Genomic DNA, 24,796 nt, shown 5'->3' with positions numbered 1-24,796 from the left:
CGGCACTGGGTTTGGATTATACAACTGTAGGAATTGTGTTTGACATGGGAAAGTAACTTAAAATCATGTGTTCTTTAGACCAGTATGGGATGTGGGCTGCCATGGGAAGAGGCATGCTGTTGGGCAAGGCAGTCTTCTCCAGCTGAGGCAATTCTGAAGTGAAAGAGTCTCACAGCTGAGGGCTCTCTGCTCGCAGCACTCCCAGCGGCTGGGGGAATAGGGCTTTCATTCCTGAAAGAAGATCTGGGTGTCACATTACAGCATCCACTCCCTTGGTTGACATCATACTCCTCTCCTGTGCCCATGGCAGATTTACTAATCGATCATGTTCTTTCTCCCTTAGCCCAGATACACTTTCTTAATCTTATTTATTTTTAGTGTGCTTTAGATGTCTTATTCTTTTTTAACCCAGGTGTTGTTACTAACTGATGGGAGTTAGCACATAGCCTGTTTGCCCTTCACCCCTAACTATAAAACCTGGTTGATGTGAGACTATAAAGACCTGGGCACTTCTCTTCAACTCAGGACAACTCTGAAGGCTATTCCAGCTTCAGAGCTCCACACGGAGTTGGCTAAGGCCCTCACTGAGACTGCATAGGAGCCCAACTTCTCCTCTTGTCCATACTGCCTTCCTCCTTTCCTTCCACAGGTGGTGGTCCTGAGAGCCTCCTATTACTAACCTCTAACTCAGAGTCTGTTTCTTGGGGAATCTAACTTGTAACATCGTGACTTTATCCACCAGTTAAGTGTTCCTAATTGAAAGGGAGGCAATTAATACATTTTAAGAAAAAGAAAACTCAGTTGTAACTAACATTATTTGTTCTGGTCTACTCAACACTCTTTCTGCTTCTTGATAATAGTCTGTCCACTGGCCACAAAGCAGTGTCCTATGCTGGGCCAATCATACTTCACCTCTTGGGCCACAGTGATGAATGTAAGTAATGGGCACACAATCAGGCTTGGACAATCAAAGTCATTCCCTGGTAATTTCTGTATTGAAAGCTAGAAGACAGACATCTCTTGCCTTTCAGATCGTGGAAATGGCAGGCTGTGACTCTAGAGATATTGAGGTTACATTTCCTATCTACTAGGAAAAGGACTATCTGAAATAGGAAATAAAGCCAAGAAGAGGAGAGAGGCAGAAAAAGTGAGAGATTCCTGGAGCATCGAGTCCCCTGAAGGTACCCCAGTCCCTGCTGCTCTTCCAGTATTACTGTGAACTATCCTAGAGTCCTTCTAATTAATCTTTTTTTTTTTGGCTTACACTAGTTTAGGTCGGGTTTTGTCACTTGCAATGGAAAGAACCTTGCTCAACACATCTGTGTATTTTTTACTTTTATGAACTGCAACCTTTCCTAACCTAGTCCTACTTAACATCCTAATATTGAGGCATAAGCTACAAAATAATTCACTGTCTACCCAACTCCAGCACACCAAACTTTTTATCAATCAACATATATTGAAGAGAATATGTGCCAAATAATGTTTTGGGCTTGGGAAAGGGTTGGAAGGACTGTACAAGAGAAATAAATGATATAATTTTTGCTTTTAAGCAAGATTGCATCCATACATAAAATTCCTATGATTCAACCTCACTTGCCACTCTTTAATGGATGCTTACTCCCCAGTTAAATCTTAAAACACTATTTACCTGTGATTATATTGTCTTTCCGGAGCCCTGGTGGTGCAATGGCCAAGAGCGATGGCTGCTAACCAAAAGGCCAGCAGTTCAAATCCACCAGCTGCTCCTTGGAAACCCTAGGAAGCAGTTCTACTCTGTCCTATAGGGTTTCTAAGAGTTGGAATCGACTCAACAGAAATGGGTTTGAGGGTCTTTTTTTTTTTTCTGTTTTTTTTTTAGATATTTTGTAGAATGACCCTCAACTCAGATTTATCTAAAATCCTGGGATTTTTCTCAGAAGTAGACTGGGATCATAAATTTCTGGGAGGAAGATCACAGAGGGCCATCCTCATCACATATTTACTATCAACAAGACTTACTGCTGTTATGTTTAATCTTGATCATCTGAAACTAAATTTTACCTTAATTTGTTTAATGTCTAACCCGGAACTACCTACACCAGAGCACTTCTATATTGTTCTGATGGTATCTGGATTGGTCTCAGTAGTAGGGAGAGATGGCTTGATTTTTTTCCCCCGGAAGAAGAGTGGAGGAAAGTGGACTGGCCTTTACGTTTTCAACCCTGTCGCTTACTAGATGTATGACTTTGGGCAAGTTACTTCTGCATCTGTGAAATGGAATAATGGTACAAAATAATTCTTTTAATCATCTAATGAGGAAATGTATGTGAATGTGTTTTGTACAGTATTCTGCCATAATCCCCCATAAAAATGAAAGCACCCTTGGGAAGAGTAACATCTTAAGCAGTTACTACCACTTTAAAGGATAATTTTGAACCACTAATGAGCAAAGCAAGGCTGATATGAAGTTGAGGAAAGGAGAGGTGGGAAGGCTCTTTATAGTTAACTAGGTACTCCCCATTTTTGCCCCATTGCCAAAGGCAGCTTGTCATCTGAGAGTGGTGGGGATTTCCCAGATCTTACGAAGCCAGATGCAAGGAGTTGGTTTGATGTAAATGAAATATTAATAACTTTGGTGGTATTTATTTTTCTGCATAGTATCTGTATAGTATTTACCTGTGTTCTATTGATTATGCAAAGGCATTCGACTGTGTGGATCATAACAAATTATGGATAACATTGCAAAGAATGGGAATTCCAGAACACTTAATTGTGCTCATGAGAAACCTTTACATAGATCAAGAGGCAGTTGTTCAGACAGAACAAGGGGATGCTGGTTGGTCTAAAGTCAGGAAAGGTGTGCGCCAGGGTTGTATTTCTTTCACCATACCTATTCAATCTGTATGCTGAACAAATAATACGAGAAGCTGGACTATATGAAGAACAGGGCATCAGGATTGGAGGAAGACTCATTAACAACCTCTGTTATGCAGATGACACAAGCCTGCTTGCTGAAAGTGGACTTGAAGCACTTACTAATGAAGATCAAAGACCACAGCCTTCAGTGAGGATTGCACCTCAACATAAAGGAAACAAAAGTCCTCACAACTGGACCAATGAGCAACATCATGATAAACGGAGAAAAGACTGAAGTTGTCAAGGATTTCATTTTACTTGGATCCACAATCAACAGCCATGGAAGCAGCAGTCAAGAAATCAAAAGACACATTGCATTGAGTAAATCTGCTGCAAAGGACCTCTTTAAAGTGTTGAAGAGCAAAGATGTCACCCTGAAGACTAAGGTGCGCCTGACCTAAGCCATGGTATTTTCAATCACATCATATGCATGTGAAAGCTGGACAGTGAATAGGGAAGACCGAAGAAGAATTGACGCCTTTGAATTGTGGTGCTGGCGAAGAATATTGAATACACCATGGGCTGCCAAAAGAACGAACGAATCTGTCTTAGAAGAAGTAACAATCAGAATGCTCCTTAGAAGCAAGGATGGTGAGACTGCGTCTTACATATTTGGACATGTTGTCAGGAGGGATCAGTCCCTGGAGAAGGACATCATGCTTGGCAGAGCACAGGGTCACCCGAAAAGTGGACAACCCTCAACGAGGTGGATTGGCACAGTGGCTGCAACAATGAGCTCAAGCGTAACAACGATAGTAAGGATGGCGCAGGACCGGGTGGTTCTGTCGTGCATGCGGTCGCAGAGTCGGAACCGACTCGACAGCACCTAACAACAACAACAATAGTACCTGTGAGAGAAAAAATAATTGCTCTTCGAAGATGTAATAATTCTTTCAGGCTGCTCTAGGACCATTAGACAAGTAACTTTGTTTTTTAAATGGTCAGGAAGCTTAGAATAATTGCTCGAAGATCACAAGTCTTCCTGCCTCAAAATCATACTACTCTGGTTTAAATGGGAATAGCAAAGTTTTTGCTTTCTTAAGGTTTTATACTCATGGAAGTCCTTGAACTTGAGGTCTGAAAAATAAAGCAACTCTATTCCCTCCGTTAACAGGTTAGAGCCAATAATTTTATTTTGATGCAAAAAAGAAATACGTAACAAAAGAGACGGTGCTTGCTCTGAGTAACTAGTTTACGCTGAACACCAGCGTTATACCAGCGTTGCTACATTTAACCTGGTGTAATACAAAAAACAAAGGGTTTAGAGTCCAGGGATCTAGACCTAAGCCTAACTTTGTCTCAAACACGATATGGGACTTTGAGAAAGTTTCTGAACATCTTTGTGCCTTGGATTCCTCATTGGAAAACTGTATTGTTAAAAGGATGAGACTAGGTGTGCAAACAGACATTCAAGGTAGTTATTTCTAACCCAGAATATGCTCGCTGTCCGCCACGGTACGTTAGTTATCATTCATTGAGGGCAGCTTCTAGACTTTGTATGTGGCAGCCCAGCTTAAGAAACAAGCAGCAGCGCGTTTAAAACAGGAGTTCGCCATTCTTAATCTCCTTCCAATCGTGAAGGCGGTAACCTTGGAAACCAGGACGGCACCACCCTTTTCAGTTATAAAGCTTAGTTTCTCCTGCTTTTCTCTGTTATGTTTGGGGCACCACCGCTATATTATGGTTTCACTCCTCCTCCCCCGGGTCGTTAGCACAAACGAGAAAACCCCCTTTTACTGAGGCAACTACAAAATCCTTCTAGTCGCCTCTTCTTGCCTCAGCCAAACAACTGTTTCTCCTACAAAGCCGTCGCAGCACCAGATGGCTTCAAATAGAAAAAACTTCACGAATGCGATAGCAGGTAGGAACTCCCTAGACCTCAGATTAGGGGAATCGAGCAGGTCACCTGGCCCAGGTACCACTCGCTAGCTCCAGAGTTAACCCAGCATCCTTCCCAACAGAGATAAACATCGCGAGATAAAGCTGAAAAGAGGGGCGAAGCCCACTTTCTCGCGAGAAGACGGGGCGTCGGCGGAAACTAGGCAATGGCCCCCTGGGCGACCCGGACACAGCCGGTGGGCGGGGCCAGCGGTCCGCCCGCCCCCTTCCGGCCCTTTCCCCGCCCCCACCCGCGGTGCTGGGCCGGGGGTGCCGGCCGCTGGGATCTCCTGGTCCTCGCCGGCGGGGCAAGGTCGGGTTCAGAGCCTCCCGCAGGCGCTCTGGCCTGATTGGTGGAGGGGGCGGGGAGGGGCCTGGCGTCGCGGCCCCGCCCCCTTCTCCGGCTCGCCGGCGGCGCATCAGCCAGCCTCCTCCTCCGGCCGGCCTAGGGGCCGCGTCCCCGGGGCGGCTCAGCAGCCGAGGCCCGAGCTCCGGCCGCAGGAGTCGGCGGCGAGGCCCCATGGTGGGGTTCGGGGCCAACCGGCGGGCCGGCCGCCTGCCGTCGCTCGTGCTGGCGGTGCTGCTGGTGGTGATCGCCATCCTCGCCTTCAACTACTGGAGCATCTCCTCCCGCTACGTCCTGCTTCAGGAGGAGGTGGCCGAGCTGCAGGGCCAGGTCCAGCGCACCGAGGTGGCCCGCGGGCGCCTGGAGAAGCGCAATTCCGACCTCCTGCTCTTGGTGGACTCGCACAAGAAACAGATCGACCAGAGGGAGGCCGACTACGGCCGCCTGAGCAGCCGGCTGCAGGCCAGGGAGGGCCTGGGGAAGAGGTGCGAGGATGACAAGGTAGGACGAGCCCTTTGCCCTCAGCCCCCTTAACCCGCTGGCTTCTTTCGGGCCGGGGTCGGGGGTCGGGGGTCGGGGGTCGGGGGTCGGGCTAGCCCACCAGCCCTTGCCTTATGCATTCCAGGATTGCAGCCCTGGAGGAATCCCTTATCCCCAGCAACCCTGTTTCCGTCAGACTTTTCCCATTTTTTCGCTACCATCCTTTCCTAAATTCTCAAGTTCCTGCCCGGCGAGACTGGCCGTAAATTCTGGTTCTCAGGAACGGACTGTGTGCGGATGCCGCCTTTTCTCCACGCTCAGCTGCTGAGCTGGCAGCAGTAGCCCTTGGCCTATGTGGCCGCCTTACGTTCGCAAACCCAGAAATCTGGAGGCTGCCAGGCTTGGTGTGGTGGTGTTGTCTCATCTTTATTCCGTGCACACGGATCAATATTTATTTCATTATTTAAAGCATGGAGCGTCCTTCTCATTACGGTGCTTATGGTGGCCACCTCATATTTTTTTTAAGTAATATGATTTTTCTTAAATCTCTATAGGGTGATGTATTAAATGATTAAAGAATCAGATATTACTACCTTTTTTGTGACAGAAGTGTTATGATAGGTGAGCCCTGGAGCCATTTATGAGCCACACTTATGACCTGGACATAGTTAATCCGTATTATGTACTCAATTTGAATTGTTAAGGAAATTAGCCAAATAAGTAGAGTCTAAAAATATTTTCTAAGCAACAGAATCTCATGTCAGTTGCCTTCACTGTGTTTTTGTTTTTTATTTTGTATGCTTAAGTAACCCTTAGGTTTGGTGTGTTATGCGGGTGGAAAACCATGCAAAGTTTTAAAATGAAAAAGTATAAAGCTGGACTGTAGCCAAACCTGCTTGTTTTCACTAGCATATTTGGAGATATATTAATAGTTCATGACTCTCGCGACTTCTGTTGGAATAGCAGAGCTGTGAAAATTTCTGAGTGGGATAGTAGATGCCCGTCTTGGTAATCAGTCTTCGTATTTGTGTGTACGTGTATGTTACTATTATAATTACAAGTTTTTACTTTGCCAATTATATCAGAATCATTTATAATAAATCATTATAAATTAGAATTTCCATGAGCTTCCAACTTCCCTATTGTCACCAGCCTTTACCTTGCATCTGCTCTCTTCAAAATTGTGGCCCAGAGGTAAGTGCTTCCCTATAGCACCCTTCTCTTCACCACAATGCAGACATCCTCTAAGAAGGGCAAGGAATCAGCAGATTTGTGCACACTATACTCAGCCCTGAAGATGGCAAAACTGGGTAGGAGTAGGCAAAAATCCATGAAAAGTTGGAGTATTAAAATGAGATCGTCATACTTGGAATGGTTAGGCATTACTATTCAAAATCTTCTCTTCAATCTCAAAGGAAAGATAAGTCTTTTCTAGTAATTCATATGCCGGATTCCATTTCTTCTACCCACTGGACTGTTATCAGTCTCGTTCAATTTTACCTTCAACCGTATTCAAATAAACCCCTGTTCTAAAATTTTTAAATTCCTCTACATACTCTTCTCTCTCAATCAACAATTTATTTTATAATTTAAGTGCTAATAATGATTGGTAGTCTATAAATACTCCATCTACTTCCTCTTTTTTCATTCCCATCCTAATTTTTTTTTTTTATTGTCTTCCATCCTTCTTTCCTCCTCTTTTCTGAAGCTATTCTCTTGAAGGTCACAAGTGACAGTCTTCCTAGTCAAATACAGAGAATATTTTCTATTCTCAATCTATTTAATCGCTCTGTAGTTTGGCCCTGTTGATCGTCTCTAGCTTTTCGAAAACTGTCTCTTTTCTTGCTTGTATAATATTGAACTGTCCAGATTCTCTACTTCTTCACTATCTTCTTTGTTGGGTTTTTTTTCTCCCTCCAGCCACCTAGTAATGGGCTCTGTTCTCGAGCTTTTGGCTTCCCCCTTAGTGCAGTATTTCTCAAAGCGGTGTTAAACAGAATCTGTTCCAGCAAATGTTCATAGGTGGTCTGGAGGAAAAAGGAAAACCTTCATGGAGGGAAATGCTAAGTAGTATATCCTTAGAGTCCATAATGCCTAATAGCATATAAAAGCTCTGAGAAATCAATTGTTAAAGGAGCCTATTTAATTTTCTTGAACCCAGTCTTTCTCAATGTATTTGAACATAGATTACTGTTTTTATGGCCCACCTGTTATCATTTGGAAACCCTGGTGGCATAGTGGTTAAGTGCTGTGTCTGCTAACCAAAAGGTCAGCAGTTTGAATCCTCCAGGAGCTCCTTGGAAACCCTATGGGGCAGTTCTACTTTGTCCTGTAGGGTCGCCATGAGTCGGAATCCACTCAACAGCAACGGGTGTTTTGGTTTTGTTATCATGGTACAGAAGAATGTAGCAAAGCATATCACTTTGGGAAATGCTGTCCTGTATATCTTTACTACTTTTAAGCATTTGACTAATATCCTGTGCAGCTAACTCACAAGTCTCTGTCTCTTGTTTATATGCCAATTCCATATTTTGAGCTGGCTATGACGTCTTTTTGTGGTGCTTATGAATGGCCGTACAAGGTCAATGAGGAGGCTCTGAACTGCTTAAGAGAAAGGATAGTTTTGGTCTAGATGAGCTATGCATAAAATTAGTCTCTCAGAGTTGTCTCCTTTACTGCTGCCACTCCCTTGATATCTGGAGAAGTAAATAGTAGATAAAAAAGCAAAGATTTGAAGGTTCCAGATATAGGTTAGAATTCTAGCTCAGTTTCTAGCTGTTTGACTTTGGGGCAAATTATTTAACTACTTTGAGCCTATTTCCTCAACTGTAAAATGGGGATCATAGTACCCATCTAATAGTACTGTGCAGATCTGAGATCACATATATGTAAAAGTATCAAATTTAACACTACATGTTGTGGGAAAAAGACAAACCCGAGAGCTTCTTATTTCCTATAACTGATCTAAAAGCCCTTGATTGCTACACCTCTGTTAGCGGAGGATGAAGAAGTAAAGTCAGCAATTACAGTAAGTCTGACAAATTGTAGTTGCCCTTTAATGTTATGTAAATTTGCCCTCACTTTGAAATGGTCAAACCAGCCTCTGCGGGTGACATCATCACAGTCACTTTCACTTGCTGCATGTACAGCTTTTCAATCATTGAAAAGATTTTGAGCCTTTTCTTGCACTAAACTCAAACCCTACCCACTGCTATCAAGTCAATTCCAACTCATAGCAACGCTGTAGAACATAGTAGAACTGCCCCATGGGGTTCCCAAGGGAGCAGACTGCTATATCTTTCTCCCGCAGAGTGGCAGAGTGGCTGGTAGGTTCGAACTGCTGAGCTTTGGTCAGCAGCTGAGGGCTCCTTTCTTGTGCTAAAGCAAGGCTGAATGAGAACTGTATGCACCTGGTCCGACTTACCTACAAACTTGACACACTTAGGAATGGATCTCGTTAGTAATCAGGGAATGCCTGTAAATGTGTCTCTTCCATTTTAAAACAGATTCATTAATGTTAGCTTATTTTTTCTGAGTAAATCTCTGCCTTTTTAGGGTTTTTAGCCATAGCATACCCTGCCACATCTTTCTCCCGTGGAGCTGCTGGTGGGTTTGAACCACCATCCTTTCAGTTAGCAGCTGAGTGCTTAACCACTGAGTGACCAGGGCTCCTCTGTAAAGATTAGAGCCAAGAAAACCCTATGGAGCAGTTCTACTCTGTAACACATAGGGTCACCATGAGTCAGAATCAACTCAAAGGCAACAAATTTGGTTTTTTTTGTTTTGCTTTTTTTTCCTCAAGCTCAACAAGTGATCTTGCCTCCTGTTTAATGAAGAATCAGACAGGAACTGATTCAACTTTCACCACCAAACCTGCAGGTGTTTCTAAACCTGTTCCCATCTGTCTTTCCTCTCTGTTAGTATAACAGAAGATTCATCCTTTCTCCACCTGTTCTGAGGATCCAGTCTCCTTCCACCTTCCCAAAGACTTTGCAGCATTACCAATCCAATCTCTCTCTCATATTCAATCTGTCTATCCTTGCTCTTCAGCATTTAAAAAATACTGAGTCCTTCTTCACCTTCCCAGTCACATTTCTTGCAAAGAGGGTTGTCTTGGTCCACATCTGCATTTTCCCTTCCCATTCCTGACGTCTTAGCACCTGTACTCTTGGCTTCCCTGACACCTGTTTTTGCCTGTTTTTCTCCTACCTCTCAGTTTATTTCTTAGTCTTCTTTGCTGGATTCGCCTCTATTCAATCCTTAAGTGCATAGTGTATTAAGGGCGCTAAATAGATTTCTATCTGAGACCCTTCTCTTCTAATTCTACTCTCTTCCTAAGTAATCATTTTCACTCATAAAACTGCAGTTATATTCTATGTGCTTATGACTACAAAATGTGTATCTTTTACCCAGGCCTCTCCTAGACAGCTCAAATCCAAATTTCTCATCTTTTCTCCTGAACTTATTCTTTCTCTGGTATTCCCCATCTCAGTGAATGATTCTGTCATCTACTCATCTCAAGCCAGAAATCTGGAAGTCACTATGATTTTTTACTCTCCTTTGATCGCCCACATTCAGTTAATCACCAAGTCTGACCAGCTTTACCTTCTAAAAATTTCTTGGCTCTATCAGTTTTTCTCCATTTCCATTGTAATCAGCTTAGCCCAAGTCCCCATTATTTCTCGTCACTACTATATCAATAAGCTCCTAACTGGTCTCTCTCTGTCTGTTCTTGCTCTTCCTACAACCTATTCCTTACTCGGTAACTTAGGTTAGTGTTTTTTAAGGTTAATGTTTTGCCCTGATACTTTATAACTTTATTTCTTCATTAAATTTTTTTTAAATTGGTAGAAATAGATACGCATGCACAGGGTATAAGGATTAAAAGGGTACAAAAGATATAAAATAAAAAGTAACTCTATTCTGTCCTAGTCCTCTGGCTTTCTCTGGACGTAACTCTGTTACTAAGTTTCTTTGTATCTTTCCAAAAAGATTCTGTGCATATCCACACCAGGTGTGTACATTATATATATATTTGCACAAGAAATAGCACATTATACATTCTGTTATACACCTTGCATGCTTTCAAAATTGTTTCTCAGTATCTTGGTGATTTTTCCATATTAATACATATAGAGCTCACTCACACTTTTTTAATGCCTCATGGTTTTCCGCTGTATGGATTGTCACCAATTTATTTAATGAGTCTCCTATTGATGGGTATTGCAGTTGTTTTCAGTCTTCTGCTGTTACGTATGATGCTTTAGGGTTGCTATGAGTCAGCACTGACTCAACGGCAATGGGTTTTTATAATGAATATCTTGTATGTGAGTATTTGTGGGATAAAATTCCTAGAAGTGAAGTGTTTGTATCAGAGAGTATGTATGAGTTAAATTTTGATAGATCTGCCGAGTTGCCCTTTATAGCTATTGAACCAGTTTATACTCTTACCAATAACGTGTGAGAGTGCCTATTTTCCCCGCTCTCACCAACGTGGTATATTGTGAATTTTTTTTAATTTGCTAATTTTACAAATGAAAAATGGCATCTCATTGTGGTTTTAATTTGCATTTATGTTACAAGTGAGTTGAACACTTTTTCATGTACTTCAGAATCCCTTGCAGTCTTTCTGTGACCGGCCTATCCATTTTTCTCCCCATTTTTCTATTGCTTTGTTGGTATTTCACTTTATATATTTGAAAACTAGGCTTGATTTTGATTTAGTGTAAAACAGAATGATCTTTTAAATAACACAGTTTAAAATTGTTTAAAAGCCTTTAACGTTTGGGGTGATGAAACATTCTTAAATTGATTGTGGTGATAGTTGCACAACTCTTAATGTACTAAAAACCATTGAATCGTACACTGTAAGTTAGTAAATTGTATGGTTTATGAAATATCTCAGTAAATCTGTTATGAGAGAAAAAAAACTTTGATGATTTCTCGTTACCCTTGGGATGAAATCCAGAATCTTTAACATGGCTTTGCAAGTATTCTGTAAAATGACCTTTGCTGACCTCTGTAGCCTCAACTTTTGCCCCTCCTTTCTAGCCCTGTCAGAGGCATACATGCATATTTGATCTTTTACTTCCTCTAACATGCCTTACTCTCTTCCTCCCCGAGGACTTCATTCATGCCATTCTCTGGCTGGAATGTTCCTTTTTTCCGTGCCCCATTTTGCCTACCCATACTTCAGGTCTCATTTTAACCATCTGTTCCTAAGGAAAGCCTTTCCCAAGCCCTTCTGTAGCACTCCCTTTCCTAGCAAGTTCACATTTTTAATTATTTGTCTTCCTTGCTGGATTTTAAGTTCCATGAAGACTGTAACCTTGAATCTCTTGTTTACTGCTATATCTCTAGACCAGGCAAAGTGTCTTTGACTTGATAGGGGTTCAGTCAATGTTTTCCTTGTGCCTGACAGATGGAATGAATGCGTGAACAAACTTAGTGAATCTTAAAAGACCAAGACCAAATGCTTATGTATCCCCAGGGCTACTACTTAGTGGGTGCTCAGTAAATGGCCTCTAAGTGACTGCAATTATAAATGACTACGTTCATAAATAAGTGAATGAGTGAATGGACAAACTTCTTTGTGGTGATTCATCATAGCCAACTGAGACCAAAGACCTTGCTTATTCTCTTTAAAAATATGAGTATAGATCACGCTAGAACTTGCTTAAAGAAAGACTGTAATACTTTAACAGATCAAGTAAGAGCTGCAGGGGTGTTTGGAATGTTGACTGCATAGCATGTGTGAAATGTAATGAAATGTAAGAGTAGTAAGAAAAAGGTAATCACCTGCCAGATCCAGTATAGGCACAGGGGTTATGAGCTCAAACTGGTCTAGGACTGCATGGGAGAATACTCTGAATCTGCTGTAGATCTATAACCTAGGCACGGTTTCCTCATCTGTGAAATGAAGAAAATAGTTGTGCCTACTTCATAAATTTTTTTTTTTTTTACTTCATAGGGTGATGGTGAGGATTAAACGAGATGATTTGTATAAAATGCTTAGCGCAGAACCTGGCACAAAGAACATTTAATACCCATTATGAAACCAAACCCAGTGCCATCGAGTCGATTCCGACTCATAGCACCCCATAGGACAGAGTAGAACTGCCCCATAGAGTTTCCAAGGAGCGCCTGGCGGATTTGAACTGGCAACCCTTTGGTTAGCAGCCATAGCACTTAACCACTACGCCACCAGGGTTTCCTTAATACGCATCAGTTATTATTAATAGTGTTCTATTTTGATCCAGCTGGTGGTGTGAGTGCCAACCAGAGACAACCAAATTGCTAACCCTGACTGCTTATCTGAATCACTTGAGCATTTTAAGATTAAGATTCCTAGGCCCATCCCCAGACTACTGAATCACATTGGAGGGTGGAGAAGCAAAAGTGTTTATTTTTTAAAACTCTCCAGGTGATTCTGAGAATTGCCAGGTTTGGCAGTTATGTTACAGAAGGCAGGATTGCCTCTAGAAAGCATCTGAGTATGAGATACAGGCAGGAAAAATGTTTCCATTGTGGAGAAAAAGGAAACAGAAATGACATCTGTAGAAAAGCCAATTATATATAACCTTTGGGATAAATGGGCATAGATGTGCTAATTGCCCAAGAACAGGTCATAATGAAAGTGAAGCAGGCACAGCTGAGCTATTTCCCAGGTCCCAAAATGAAAAAAGAAGAGCCACTAAGCTGGTAACAGCTGCCAAAATTAATTCAGAGAAACCTTGTGGGATGGGGAAAGCATTAAAAGAGCTTCAGAAAGAGGTGGTAGAAAAACAAAGATTAAGTTTTAGTTATTGGGGGAAGGAAGATTAGAGGAAAATAGGTGAAGTAGCCACCACCTGTCCGGTCAGTTTCTTGTACAGTGGTGGCTTGCATGTTGGTATGGTGCTGGAAGCTATGCCAGCAGGGTAACATGTGTTGGATAGGTTTCAACAGAGCTTCCAGACTAAGACAGACTAGGAAGAAAGGCTTGGCTATCTACTTCTGAAAATTAGCCAATGAAAACCCTATGGATTACAACAGAATGTTGTCTGATATAGTGCTGAAGATGAGCCCTCTAGGTTAGAAGCACTCAAAATACACAGTGGCTGCAACAGTGGACTCATGCATAGAACAGTTGTGAGGATGGTGCAGGATCAAACAATGTTTTATTCTGTTGTACACGGGGTCACCACAAGTCAACAAGAAGATGAAGTAGCTGGGAATGAACAAGAAGTGCTATATGAAAATATCGGGGAGAAGATAATTCTCACCCAGGAAAAAGAAATAAAGAACATATCCTTCAGAAAAGAGAACTCTGAAGTCTACAGTGGAGAAAGGGAAGAAATCTCAAGAAGAACGATAAACACATTTTAAGAAATTAGTGTTGCAAAGACCAAAGAGAGCAGGGATAATCAGTTCCATATAATCTGAAACTTCAAACTCGAGAGACACAAGTATAGAAGAAGAGAAGTGAAGTGAAGTCTAAGGCAATGAAGGTGCTAATGAGAGGAAGTAAATGAGGGAGTTCAAAGGAAGTCTTGGATAATTAAAGTTATACTGACAAATACAAAATATGAATAAAGCATAACTGAAGGTAGAAGAGTATAGTGCAAAGAGTATGGAAGCTAGACGTCTAGGGTATCATCGAGCAGACATGTATTGTCTACAGGTGGCAGGCAGTATGCCACGAGGGATGAACACAGAGACAAGTTCCTATTCTCATGGAATTCTCATTTCTGATAACCCTTGAGGGTAGCAAAGAAATTAGGGTCATCCTTATTAGAAATAAGACTGCCTATGGTAAAGGAATGTTTTATTTTGAAAACACTAGAGTCTTTCCAGTAGGCCCTAGAGCCAGGCCTAGGGCATTTTGAGCGCTGTGGAGTTTTAAAGGATACATTGAAATCTAGGCTGGAGTCTGCCTTAGGCTGGGTTTTCTAGAGAAACAAAACCAGTAAAGCACAGATATATATATATATATCAAGGAAAGGGCTCACGCGGTTGTAGAGGCTGGAGCGTCCCAAGTCTGTGGATCAGAATAGAGGCTTCTCCTGATTCACATAGCCGCAGGGACTGGCGAATCCAAGATCGGCAGGTCAAAAAGCAGGGCTCTTGCTCACAGGCGCAAAAATTGATGAATCCCAAGATCAGCAGGTAAGGTGCTAGTTCAGGTCCTGAGAACCAGAGGTCAGATGAATAGGAGCCAGCTGCAGGATCCAGCATGAGCAAAAAGCCCCCAAGCCTTGCCAGAATGTGTACTTGTATTCTGTACAGACCACATGCCCAAGGAAACTCCCTTTCAGCTGATTGGCTACTCACAGCAGATCCCATCATGCATCAATATCATATGACTGCCAAACCGCTGAGAATTATGGCCCAGACAAGTTGACATACAACCTAAACCATCACAGTCTATCTGACCATGTGTGTAAATTAGGCAAGAGATGGGGATGTGTTTGTGACCATTTATGCCTGTCTCTCATCCCCAAAGTAATTCGAAAGAGAAAATAATTATTTGGTATTTTTCTTGCATATTGTAAATAAGGATATTAGGAAGGGATTTCAGTTATCTTGGGAAAACTCTGAAAGTAACCAAAAAGGACCAGTGAACTGAGACAAAAAATCCTTTTATAAACTCAGGATTAAATTGTGTATCTTAGAGTTTGTACACGGTTACCTGTTTGGAATAGATTTAGGGAAAAAGTCAAGTATTCCTGTAGTGTTGCCAGTTCAACAGAGTATATGTGATAAAGTGAAGATATCTCTTTTCTAATCAAGCAGCGGTATTAACTCAAATTCTCAACAGCTGGGAAGTTTTGGTGTCATTTAGAAGATAAGCAGATTATGGTTAGAACATTAGAAAATTAAAAAATATGAGGAAGAATAATGAGAAGGGAAGCCAAGCTTCCTTTTGAAGGTGACAGGCAATGGTGGCAGTATTACAAGATGTAAAGACTTGCAGAGGAAGGGTTAAAATCAAAGAAGTTAAAGAACCAAAGAGACCTTTCTTTCTTTCTTTCTTTCTTTTAATATTTATTGTGCTTTAAGTGAAAGTTTACAAACCAAGTCAGTCTCCTCATACAAAAACTTATATACACCTTGCTGTGTATTCCTAGTTGCCCTCCCTCTAATGAAACAGCACATTCCTTCCCTCTGCTCTATATTTTCGTGTCCTTTCGGCCAGCTTCTGACCCCCTCTGCCCTCTCATCTCCTCTTCAGACAGGAGCTGCCCACATAGTTTCATGTGTCTCCTTGATCCAAGAAGCTCACTCTTCACCACTATCATTTTCTACCCCATAGTCCAGTCCAATCCATGTCTGAAGAGTTGGCTTCGGGAATGGTTCCTGTCCTGGGGCAACAGAAGGTCTGGGGGTCATGACCACCGGGGTCCTTCTAGTCTCAGTCAGACCACTAAGCCTGGTCTTTTTACAGGAATTTGAGGTCTGCATCCCACTGCTCTCCCGTACCCTCAGGGGTTCTCTATTGTGTTCCCTGTCAGGTCAGTCATCGGTTGTAGCCAGGCACCATGTAGTTCTTCTGGTCTCAGGCTGATGTAGTCTCTGATTTATGTGGCCCTTTCTGTCAGAGACCTTTGTATATGCATAAATGATTAGTGCAGAAACGCTGGGAGCATAGTGGTTAAGAGCTACGGCTGCTGACCAAAAGGTCAGCAGTTCGAATCCACCAGGTGCTTCTTGGAAACCCTATGGAGCAGCTGTACCCTGTCCTATAGGCTCTCTATGAGTTGGGATTGACTCAATGGCAACGGATTTTTTTTCTTACATTTTTTATTGTGCTTTAAGTGAAAGTTTACAAATTAAGTCAGTCTCTCACACAAAAACTTATATACACCTTGCTACATGCTCCCAATTACTCTCCCCCTATGAGACAGCCCGCTCCCTCCCTCCATTCTCTCTTTTCGTGCCCCTTTCGCCAGCTTTAACCCCCTCTACCTTCTCATCTCCCCTCCAGGCAGGAGATGCCAACATAGTCTCAAGCGTCCACCTGATCCAAGAAGCTTACTCCTCACCAGCATCCCTCTCCAACCCATTGTCCAGTCCAATCCATGTCTGAAGAGTTGGCTTCGGGAATGATTCCTGTCCTGGGTCAACAGAAGTTCTGGGGGCCATGACCACCGGGGTCCTTCCAGTCTCAGTCAAACCATTAAGTCTGGTCTTTTTATGAGAATTTGGGGTCTGCATCCCACAGCTCTCCTCTTCCCTCAGGGGTTCTCTGTTGTGTTCCCTGTCAAAGCAGTCATCGGTTGTAGGCGGACACCATCTAGTTCTTCTGGTCTCATGAGGATGTAGTCTCTGGTTCATGTGGCCCTTTCTGTCTCTTGGGCTTGTAATCGCCTTGTGTCCTTGGTGTTCTTCATTCTCCTTTGATCCAGGTGGGTTGAGACTCATTGATGCATCTTAGATGGCCACTTGCTAGCGTTTCAGACCCCAGACACCACTCTTCAAAATGGGATGCAGAATGTTTTCTTAATAGATTTTATTATGCCAATTGACTTAGATGTCCCCTGAAACCATGGTCTGCAAACCCCTGCCCCTGCTATGATGGCCTTCAAAGCATTCAGTTTATTCAGGAAACTTCTTTGCTTTTGGTTTAGTCCAGTTGTGCTGACCTCCCCTGTCTTGTGTGTTGTCTTTCCCTTCATCTAAAGCGATTCTTATCTACTATCTAATTAGTAAATACCCCTGTCCCACCTCCCTCCCTCCCCCCTCTCATAACCACAAAAGAATATTTTCTTCTCAGTTAAACTATTTCTCAAGTTCTTATAATAGTGGTCTTATACAGTATTTGTCCTTGTGCAACTGACTAATTTCACTCAGCATAATGCCTTCCAGGGTGCTCTATGTTATGAAATATTTCACAGATTCCTCACTGTTCTTTATCGATGTGTAGTATTCTATTGTGTGAATAGACCATAATTTATTTATCCATTCATCGGCAACAGATTTTTAAATGATTAATGTAAGTCATAAAATGAAAGAAAAACAAAGTTGAAGAAATTGAACAAATATTAAAAATAAAAAACCAAATGTAAGAAGCCTTTATAAACAGACTCAAGACAGTAGAAAACGTAAGGTTAAGGCCAAAATGAAGTCATTGCTTCCCAGTTCTTGGATTTTGCAAGGATACAAAGGAGTGCTATAGTAGGTTAAGACACAATCAGATTTCCTTTGGAAGGCAACAATGGATGTGGGAGGAATTCTTTATCACATCTTTTTAGGAGCTAGATAAGAATTTTTTTGGAGGGGGATGTGTGTGTGCAGAGAAGGGGGATCAGATGGCTCTAATATCGTGGTGTCAAAAAGATAAACAGATAATTTAGCAGCAGACAGCTAGATTCTAAAATTGAACAACATAATGAAATTACTGAAGAGGGAAGGGGATTTCTGAGTTTAATGTCCTGCCAGCTGGGCTCTGTAAGATCATTGAGCAAATCCTTGGCACCTCAGTTCAAAGACATACGGAAGGTGAGATGACCAGCACAAAGAAATAGGTGTTAATGGGAAGTGAGAGAAATTGGGAATTGGTACCTGGTGATTATACTAAACACTAAATACAAGATTTTTGTGAGAATATGCTGGGAAGATTGATAGGAATAATAGAGAAAGTGAAATGCCAAGGGCAACAGCATGCCCTAAAAGGGGTGTGAGAAGCTAACTGAAAGATCGCTGTGCATGGTAAATGGATGAGGTGGGAAGTATATTACTATGCTTAAATTAAGAAAAGGCTTTTATTTAGACCAGGTGTGATTTTTCTCTTAATACCATGTGTCACGGATTGAATTATGCCCCTAGAATTTCATGTTAACTTGGCTAGGCCATGATTCCCAGTATTGTGTGGTTGTCCTTCATTCAGTGATCTGATGTAATTATATGTTATAAATCCCAGCCTCTAAGCCTGTGGTTGTGGTCCCATTGGGAAGTGGGTTGTCCGTTATGTAATAAGGCATGATTAAAAACCAAAAAACCCAGTGCCGTCGAGTCGATTCCGACTCATAGCGACCCTATAGGACAGAGTAGAACTGCCCTGTAGAGTTTCCAAGGAGTGCCTGGCAGATTCAAACTGCCGACCTTTTGGTTAGCAGCCGTAGCACTTAACCACTATGCCACCAGGGTTTCCAAGGCATGATCAGGTTATGTTAATGAGGGTTAGGGTGGAATGCACCACTCTTGCTCGTCACACCTTTTATCTTACAAGAGATAAAAGGAGAGAGAAGCAGTCAGAGAAGAGGGTCCTGACTACTACCAAGAAAGAGAAGCCAGGAGTGGAGTATGCCCTTAAGACCCAGGGTCTCTGTGCTGAGAAGCTTCTAGACCCAGGGGAAGACTGATGCCAAGACACATGCAGATCTTCAAGGGATACCAGGCCACAGATGTTGAAAAGAGTCAAGGATCTTCTTCCAGAGCTGACAGAGGGAAATCCTTTCCCTAGAGCTGGTATTCTGAATTTGGACTTCTAGCCTCCTAAACTGGTGGCATAGTAGTTATGTGCTACAGCTGTTAGCCAAAAGTTCAGAAGTTTGACTCCACCAAGCGCTCCATGGAAACTCTATGGGGCAGTTCAATTCTGGCCTGCAGGGTCGCTATGAGTCAGGATCTACTCAATGGCAACGGGTGGGTGGCGGAGCCTCCTAAACTGTGAGAGAATAAATTTGTTGAAGCCATCCACTTGTGGTATTTCTGTTATAGCAGCACTGAATAACTAAGACATGTGTAAAATATATTGTTCCAGAGCAGCTTTTGAAATGTGAGAACTTTACGTATAAGCTGTTAAGATGAATGTCTCCATTCTCAATAAAGATGGTTGAGGAGGGAAGATAAAGGGACAGGAAGAATAAGGCAATACTGCCCATATAACTAACCCTTTATTTATTTTAATATTTTATTGTGTTTTAGGTGAAATGGCAAATTAGTTTCCCTTTTAAAAATTTTTGTACAAATAGTTCCGTGACATTGGTTACATTTTTCGCAATGTGTCAGCATTCTCATTATTTCCATTCTGTTCTATTTCCACTTATCTAGCTTCACTGGCCCTCTTTGCCTTCTCATGTTTGCTCTTGGGTAAATGTTTACCGTTTGGTCTTATATAGTTGATTGTTTAAGGTAGCACGTGGCTCCCAGTTGATATTGTTTATGTTATAAGCCCATCTGTTGGCTGAAAGGAGACCTCTGGGAGTGGATTCAGTTCCAAGTTAAAAGGGTATCTTAGGGCGATAGTCTTGGGGACTCCTGTAGTCTCTATCAGTCTTGTCAGTCTAGTTTTTATAGGAATTTGAGTTTTGTTCTATATTTTTCTCCCATTCTACCTGGGACTTTCTATTGTGTCCTTGGTCAGAACAGTCGGTAGTGGTAGCCGGACACCATCTAGTTCTTCTGGTCTCAGGCTAGAAGAGGCAGTGGTTCTTGTGAGCTGCTAGTCCTGTGAACTAGTTTCTTCTTTGAGTCTGTGGTTTCCTTCATTCTCTTTTGCTCCAGATTGGAAGAGACCAATAGTTGTATCTTAGATGGCCACTTGCATAACCCTTTATTTTTGTAGACTGTAGATTGAATTTCCCTGCCTCTATTACAATTTTTTTTAAACATTTATTGTTGTTAGGTGCTGTTGAGTTGGTTCCGACTCATAGTGACCCTATGGACCAAGGAAGCTGAGGCCACTCATAGCTTAGTATTTCAGAATAGCATCTCTGCAGCAATTTTAGAAGCAAGTTTAAAATAAAGAGTGCAGAGAAGCTGGAAGTTGTTGTTAGTTGACATGGAGTAGGCTCTGACTCATGGTGACCGTGTGTATAACAGAATGGGACATTGCCCGGTCCTCTGCTATTGTTAGGAAACTCTGGTGGCACAGTGGTTAAGCGCTCTGGCTGCTAACCAAAAGGTCAGCAGTTTGAATCTACCAGGCGCTCCTTGGAAACTCTGTGGGGCAGCTCTACTCCATCCTGTAGGGTCACTATGAGCAGTTCTTGGTGATCAGATAGTTGATGGTATTGCTTTTTCTACTGCCACTGCAGTTTTCCCCTTCCCTCAGTGATCCCATTCCCATAGCTTTAATTACCATTTGTATGCTAATGACTCAGATCATCATCACCCGGCCTCCAGATCCAAATACCCAACTGCCTACTGAAGAGCCCTTCTTGGGTATCTGTCATGGGTTGACATGAAAAATTTCGTGTCATGCTTCTCAGTATTGTGTGGTTGTCCTCCATTTTGTGAGCTGATATAGTTATGTATTGTAAATCCTAGCCTCTGTGCCTGTGGTTATGGTCCCATTTGGAAGCGAATTGTCTGTTATGTTAATGAAGCATAATTATGTTATGTTTGTGAGGATTAGGGTAGAATGCACCACCCTTGCTTGAGACACACTTTTTATCTTACAAGAGATAAAAGGAGACAGATGCAAGCAGAGAAGAGGAAACTTCTACCACCAAGAAAGAAGAGCCAGAGCAGAGTGTGTCCTTTGGATCTGGGGTCCGTGCGCTGAGAACCTCCTAGACCTAGGGGAAGGTTGATGCCAAGACACATGGAGATCTCCAGGGGACACTGGGCCACAGATGTTGAAAGGAGATAAGGACCTTCCCCCAGAGCTGACAGAGAAAACCTTCCCCTGGAGCTGGCACCTTAATTTGGACTTCTAGCCTCCTGAATTATGAGAGAATAGATTTCTGTTTGTTAAAGCCATCCATTAGTGGTGTTTCTGTTACAGCAGCACTAGATAACTAATACAGTATCCTACAAGCACCTCAAATTTAACAGGTCCAAATCTGAAAAAATTCTCTTTCTCCCTCCCATCCTAAGTCTGTTTCTCCTCTTGTGATTCCCTGCTACTGGGAATTGCGTCTTTATTCATCTTTATTGCTGTTGTTGTTAGGTGCTATTATGTTGGTTCCGACTCTTAGTGAGTGACCCTGTGTACAACAGAATGAAACACTGCCCCATCCTGTGCCATCCTCACAGTCATTGCTGTTTGAGCCCTTTTTTGCAACCACTGTCCTAGAATGTGCAGTGTTTTTCGCTGTAAAATCTTGACACATGCCTCGAATGCCTTCCTTCCTTACCACTCTCTACTTCCGCATGACTAAATCCTACTTATCCTGCAGGACTCATTTCAGCTGTCATTGTCTCCAGAAAGCCTCCTCTGACTTCCCCAGGATTGGAGTGAGTGGTTCCACAAAGACCTCATATTATGTCTTTAGATCCCAATGATAAGCACTTACGTACTGTAATGGCCTATTTATTTGACTGCCTGTCCTAAATAATAAGCTCCTTTAAAAAACCTTTAGTGCCAAGTATTTGTCCACTGTTTTATCCCTAGTTTCCCGTATGGTGTCCTATAGTACCCTCTGCATCTTTATTTTTTGCCTTTTTTTAAATTGAGATAAAATTCATCATCTTCACCATTTTAAAGTGTACCGTTCACTGGTTTTTAGTATATCCATAGTGATATGCAACCATCACCACTATTTAATTTCAGAACATTTTCATCACTCCAAAAAGAAACCCCACGCTCATTAAGCAATCACTCCCCACCCCTCTTTCCCCCAGCCCCTGGCAACCACTAATCTACTTTCTGTCTCTATGGATTTGCCTTGTTTGGGCATTTCATGTAGACAGAATCATACAATGTATAGCCTTTTATGTCTGGCTTTTTTTACTTAGCATACACAATGTTTTCAAGGTTCAACCGTGTTGTAGCGTGTATCAGTATTTCCTTCCTTTTTATGACTGAACATCAGGGTGTATTTTAAACTTCATTCTTCAAAGCCCCCCAGTACTCTAATGGAGAAGAAAGAGAGACCCCTGGACTCCCAGCTCTGCTTCAACTAGAACAGCTCTGCTTTCATCTGTTATTTGTTTATAGATAAATTTTCATTTGAAATTGGAAAGTCACTGGCTCTCAGACTGAAGAATACACTCCACCTGGGGCTGAATGGCCCTTCATGGTCTTTTTTTCCAGCCTTCTTTCCCAGTATCCTTTCACCTCTGTCGTGTGTTTCAGCCAGACTGCTTCGGTGGGATCTTCATATGTACCTCATGCTTTCTTCCCTCAGGACTTTTTCTTATGTCATATCCTGTACGGAAATGCTTTTCTACCTGTTTAAAGTTTTAGCCAGCCTTCAGAGTCTGATTCAGATATGGTCCCTTCCGTGAAGATTTCCCTGGTCATCCCGGCCAGGAATCATCTCTGAGCTCCTACGGTGATTGTAGTGCTTCAGATGCCGCCTTGCCTGCTGATTACTTGAGATCGCTCTCAAGGTTTCTTAATCGTTTGGTACTGTCCCATCCATTATCTTACCACAGTGGGTTCTTAAAACATAATTGAAAATGATTTGGCTGCTCTGGAAAATAGTGTGGCAGTTTCTTAAAAACCTAACCATATTTACCGTATGTTCTGGATTGAATTGTGCCCCCCCAAAAATGTGTGTCAACTTGGCTAGTCCATGATTCTCAGTATTGTGTGATTGTCCTCCATTTTGCCATCTGAGGTGACTTTCCCATGTGTTGTAAATCCTACATCTATGATGTTAATGAGGTTGGATTAGTGGCAGTTATGTTAATGGGCAGGATTCAGTCCATAAGATTAGGTTGTATCTTAAGTCAGTCTCTGTTGAGATATAAAAGAGAGAAGAGAGCAGAAAGACAAGGGGACCTCAAACCACCAAGAAAGCAGTGCTGGGAGCAGAGCGTGTCCTTTGGACCCAGGGTTTCTGCACAGAGAAGCTCTTAGGCCAGGGGAAGATTGATGACAAGGACCTTCCTCCAGAGCCAACAGAGAGAGAAAGCCTTCCCTTGGAGCTGACATCCTGAATTCAGACTTCTAGGCTACTAGACCGTGAGGGAATAAACTTCTGTTCGTTTAAGCCACCCACTTGTGGTATTTCTGTTATAGCAGCACTAGGGAACTAAGACACCATACAATTTAGCATTCTCACTTCTGGGCATTTATCCCAGAGAAATGAAAATTGAGGTCCACATAAAAACCTGTATGTGATTATTCATAACAGCTTTATTTGTAATAGACAAAAATTGGAATTGACTAAAATGTCCAACAGTGGATGAATGCTTAAACAAACTAGAGTACATTTATGCCATGAAATACTAATCAGCAATAAAAAGAAATGAGCTCTTAATACATACAACCGGACATTATGCTGAGTAAAAAAGATCTCAAAAGGTTATATGCTATATGATTCCATTTATATAACATTTTTAAAATAACAAAATTACAGAGATGGAGAACAAATGAGTGGTTGCCAAGGGCTGGGGTGGTGTGGGTAGGGGCGGGGCGTGGGCATGACTGTAAAGTGATGGGGGAATAGCTCTGTATACTGGTTACGTGCATGAGTCTATGTACACATGCGATAAAATGACAGAACTGTACGTTCATATTGTACCAATGTCAGTTTCCTAGTTTTGATACTGTGTTTTAGTTGTATAAACTGTACCCGTTGGGGGAAATTGAGTGAAGGGTACATGGGACCTCTCTGCTATCTTTGTAACTTTCTGTGAACCTATAATTATTTCAAAATAAAAAGTTTTTAAAAATTATTCTTTAGGGATTGTTTTGGTATTTATCATAGTTTGCCACTCAGTGCTGCTTTTGACAAGCATGAATCTGCCTGTCGTGCTCAAAGTAAACTTTCTCTTGAGGTAGACAAGAGAACCCATTCATAGTGGTTTTATTTCAGTTGCATTTTATAATTAAGAGAAACCTGTTAAAAGCAAGAACTGAGACACAGTGGTTCTTCGTTTATGAAGCCCTGACTTTTGTAAGGCCTTGTTTAAATTGAGTGGTAAGCCTTAATTTTAGCCATATTTTGGTATGTTCTTATTGTGTTTTGTCTGCTTGCTCCTAAACGGTAACCACAGTTCTGAGGCCTGTGTAGTATCTGCCATCCTATGGGAGCTTGATAAGCATTGATAACTTTTGGTTCGACTCTCTAAAACAATTAATTCTTAAAGTAGTGAGAGCTTTCTTCTAGTAAGATTTTGAAAAGACTTGTTATTAAGCAATGTTTAACTCAAACTTTAAAACTTCTACAAGTTGTTATTCTGTATACCAACTAAGATGACTATTCTTGTGCAAATTTAAAATGAGCAAAACCAGAATTTACTTTTAATTCTTTTCGGGGAAAAGTGTGTAGAAATAATTTAATCAAAATTTTCCCTTTGCATTTATGATCAAGC

The 24,796-nt window shown here is 41.9% G+C and overlaps 1 protein-coding gene across 4 annotated transcripts in view; it reads left to right on the top strand.

Annotated features, from left to right (window-relative positions):
* Nucleotides 1–5,013: 5,013 nt before the first annotated feature.
* The window catches only part of GOLM2 (golgi membrane protein 2), a 103,722-nt gene continuing 83,939 nt past the window's right edge, over nucleotides 5,014–24,796 (top strand). For all 4 annotated transcript variants that reach the window (XM_049897824.1, XM_049897827.1, XM_049897826.1 and 1 more), the window contains exon 1: nucleotides 5,014–5,623. In XM_049897824.1, the coding sequence (XP_049753781.1) occupies nucleotides 5,297–5,623 (327 nt within the window). In that variant the 5' untranslated portion in view covers nucleotides 5,014–5,296. The remainder of the gene's footprint in view (nucleotides 5,624–24,796) is intronic.

The sequence above is a fragment of the Elephas maximus genome, chromosome 10 (genome assembly GCF_024166365.1).
Source record: "Elephas maximus indicus isolate mEleMax1 chromosome 10, mEleMax1 primary haplotype, whole genome shotgun sequence".
NCBI classification, from domain to species: Eukaryota; Metazoa; Chordata; class Mammalia; order Proboscidea; family Elephantidae; genus Elephas; species Elephas maximus.
The sequence above is the reverse complement of the archived record's forward strand: the minus strand, read 5'-3'. Positions and strand labels throughout refer to the sequence as shown.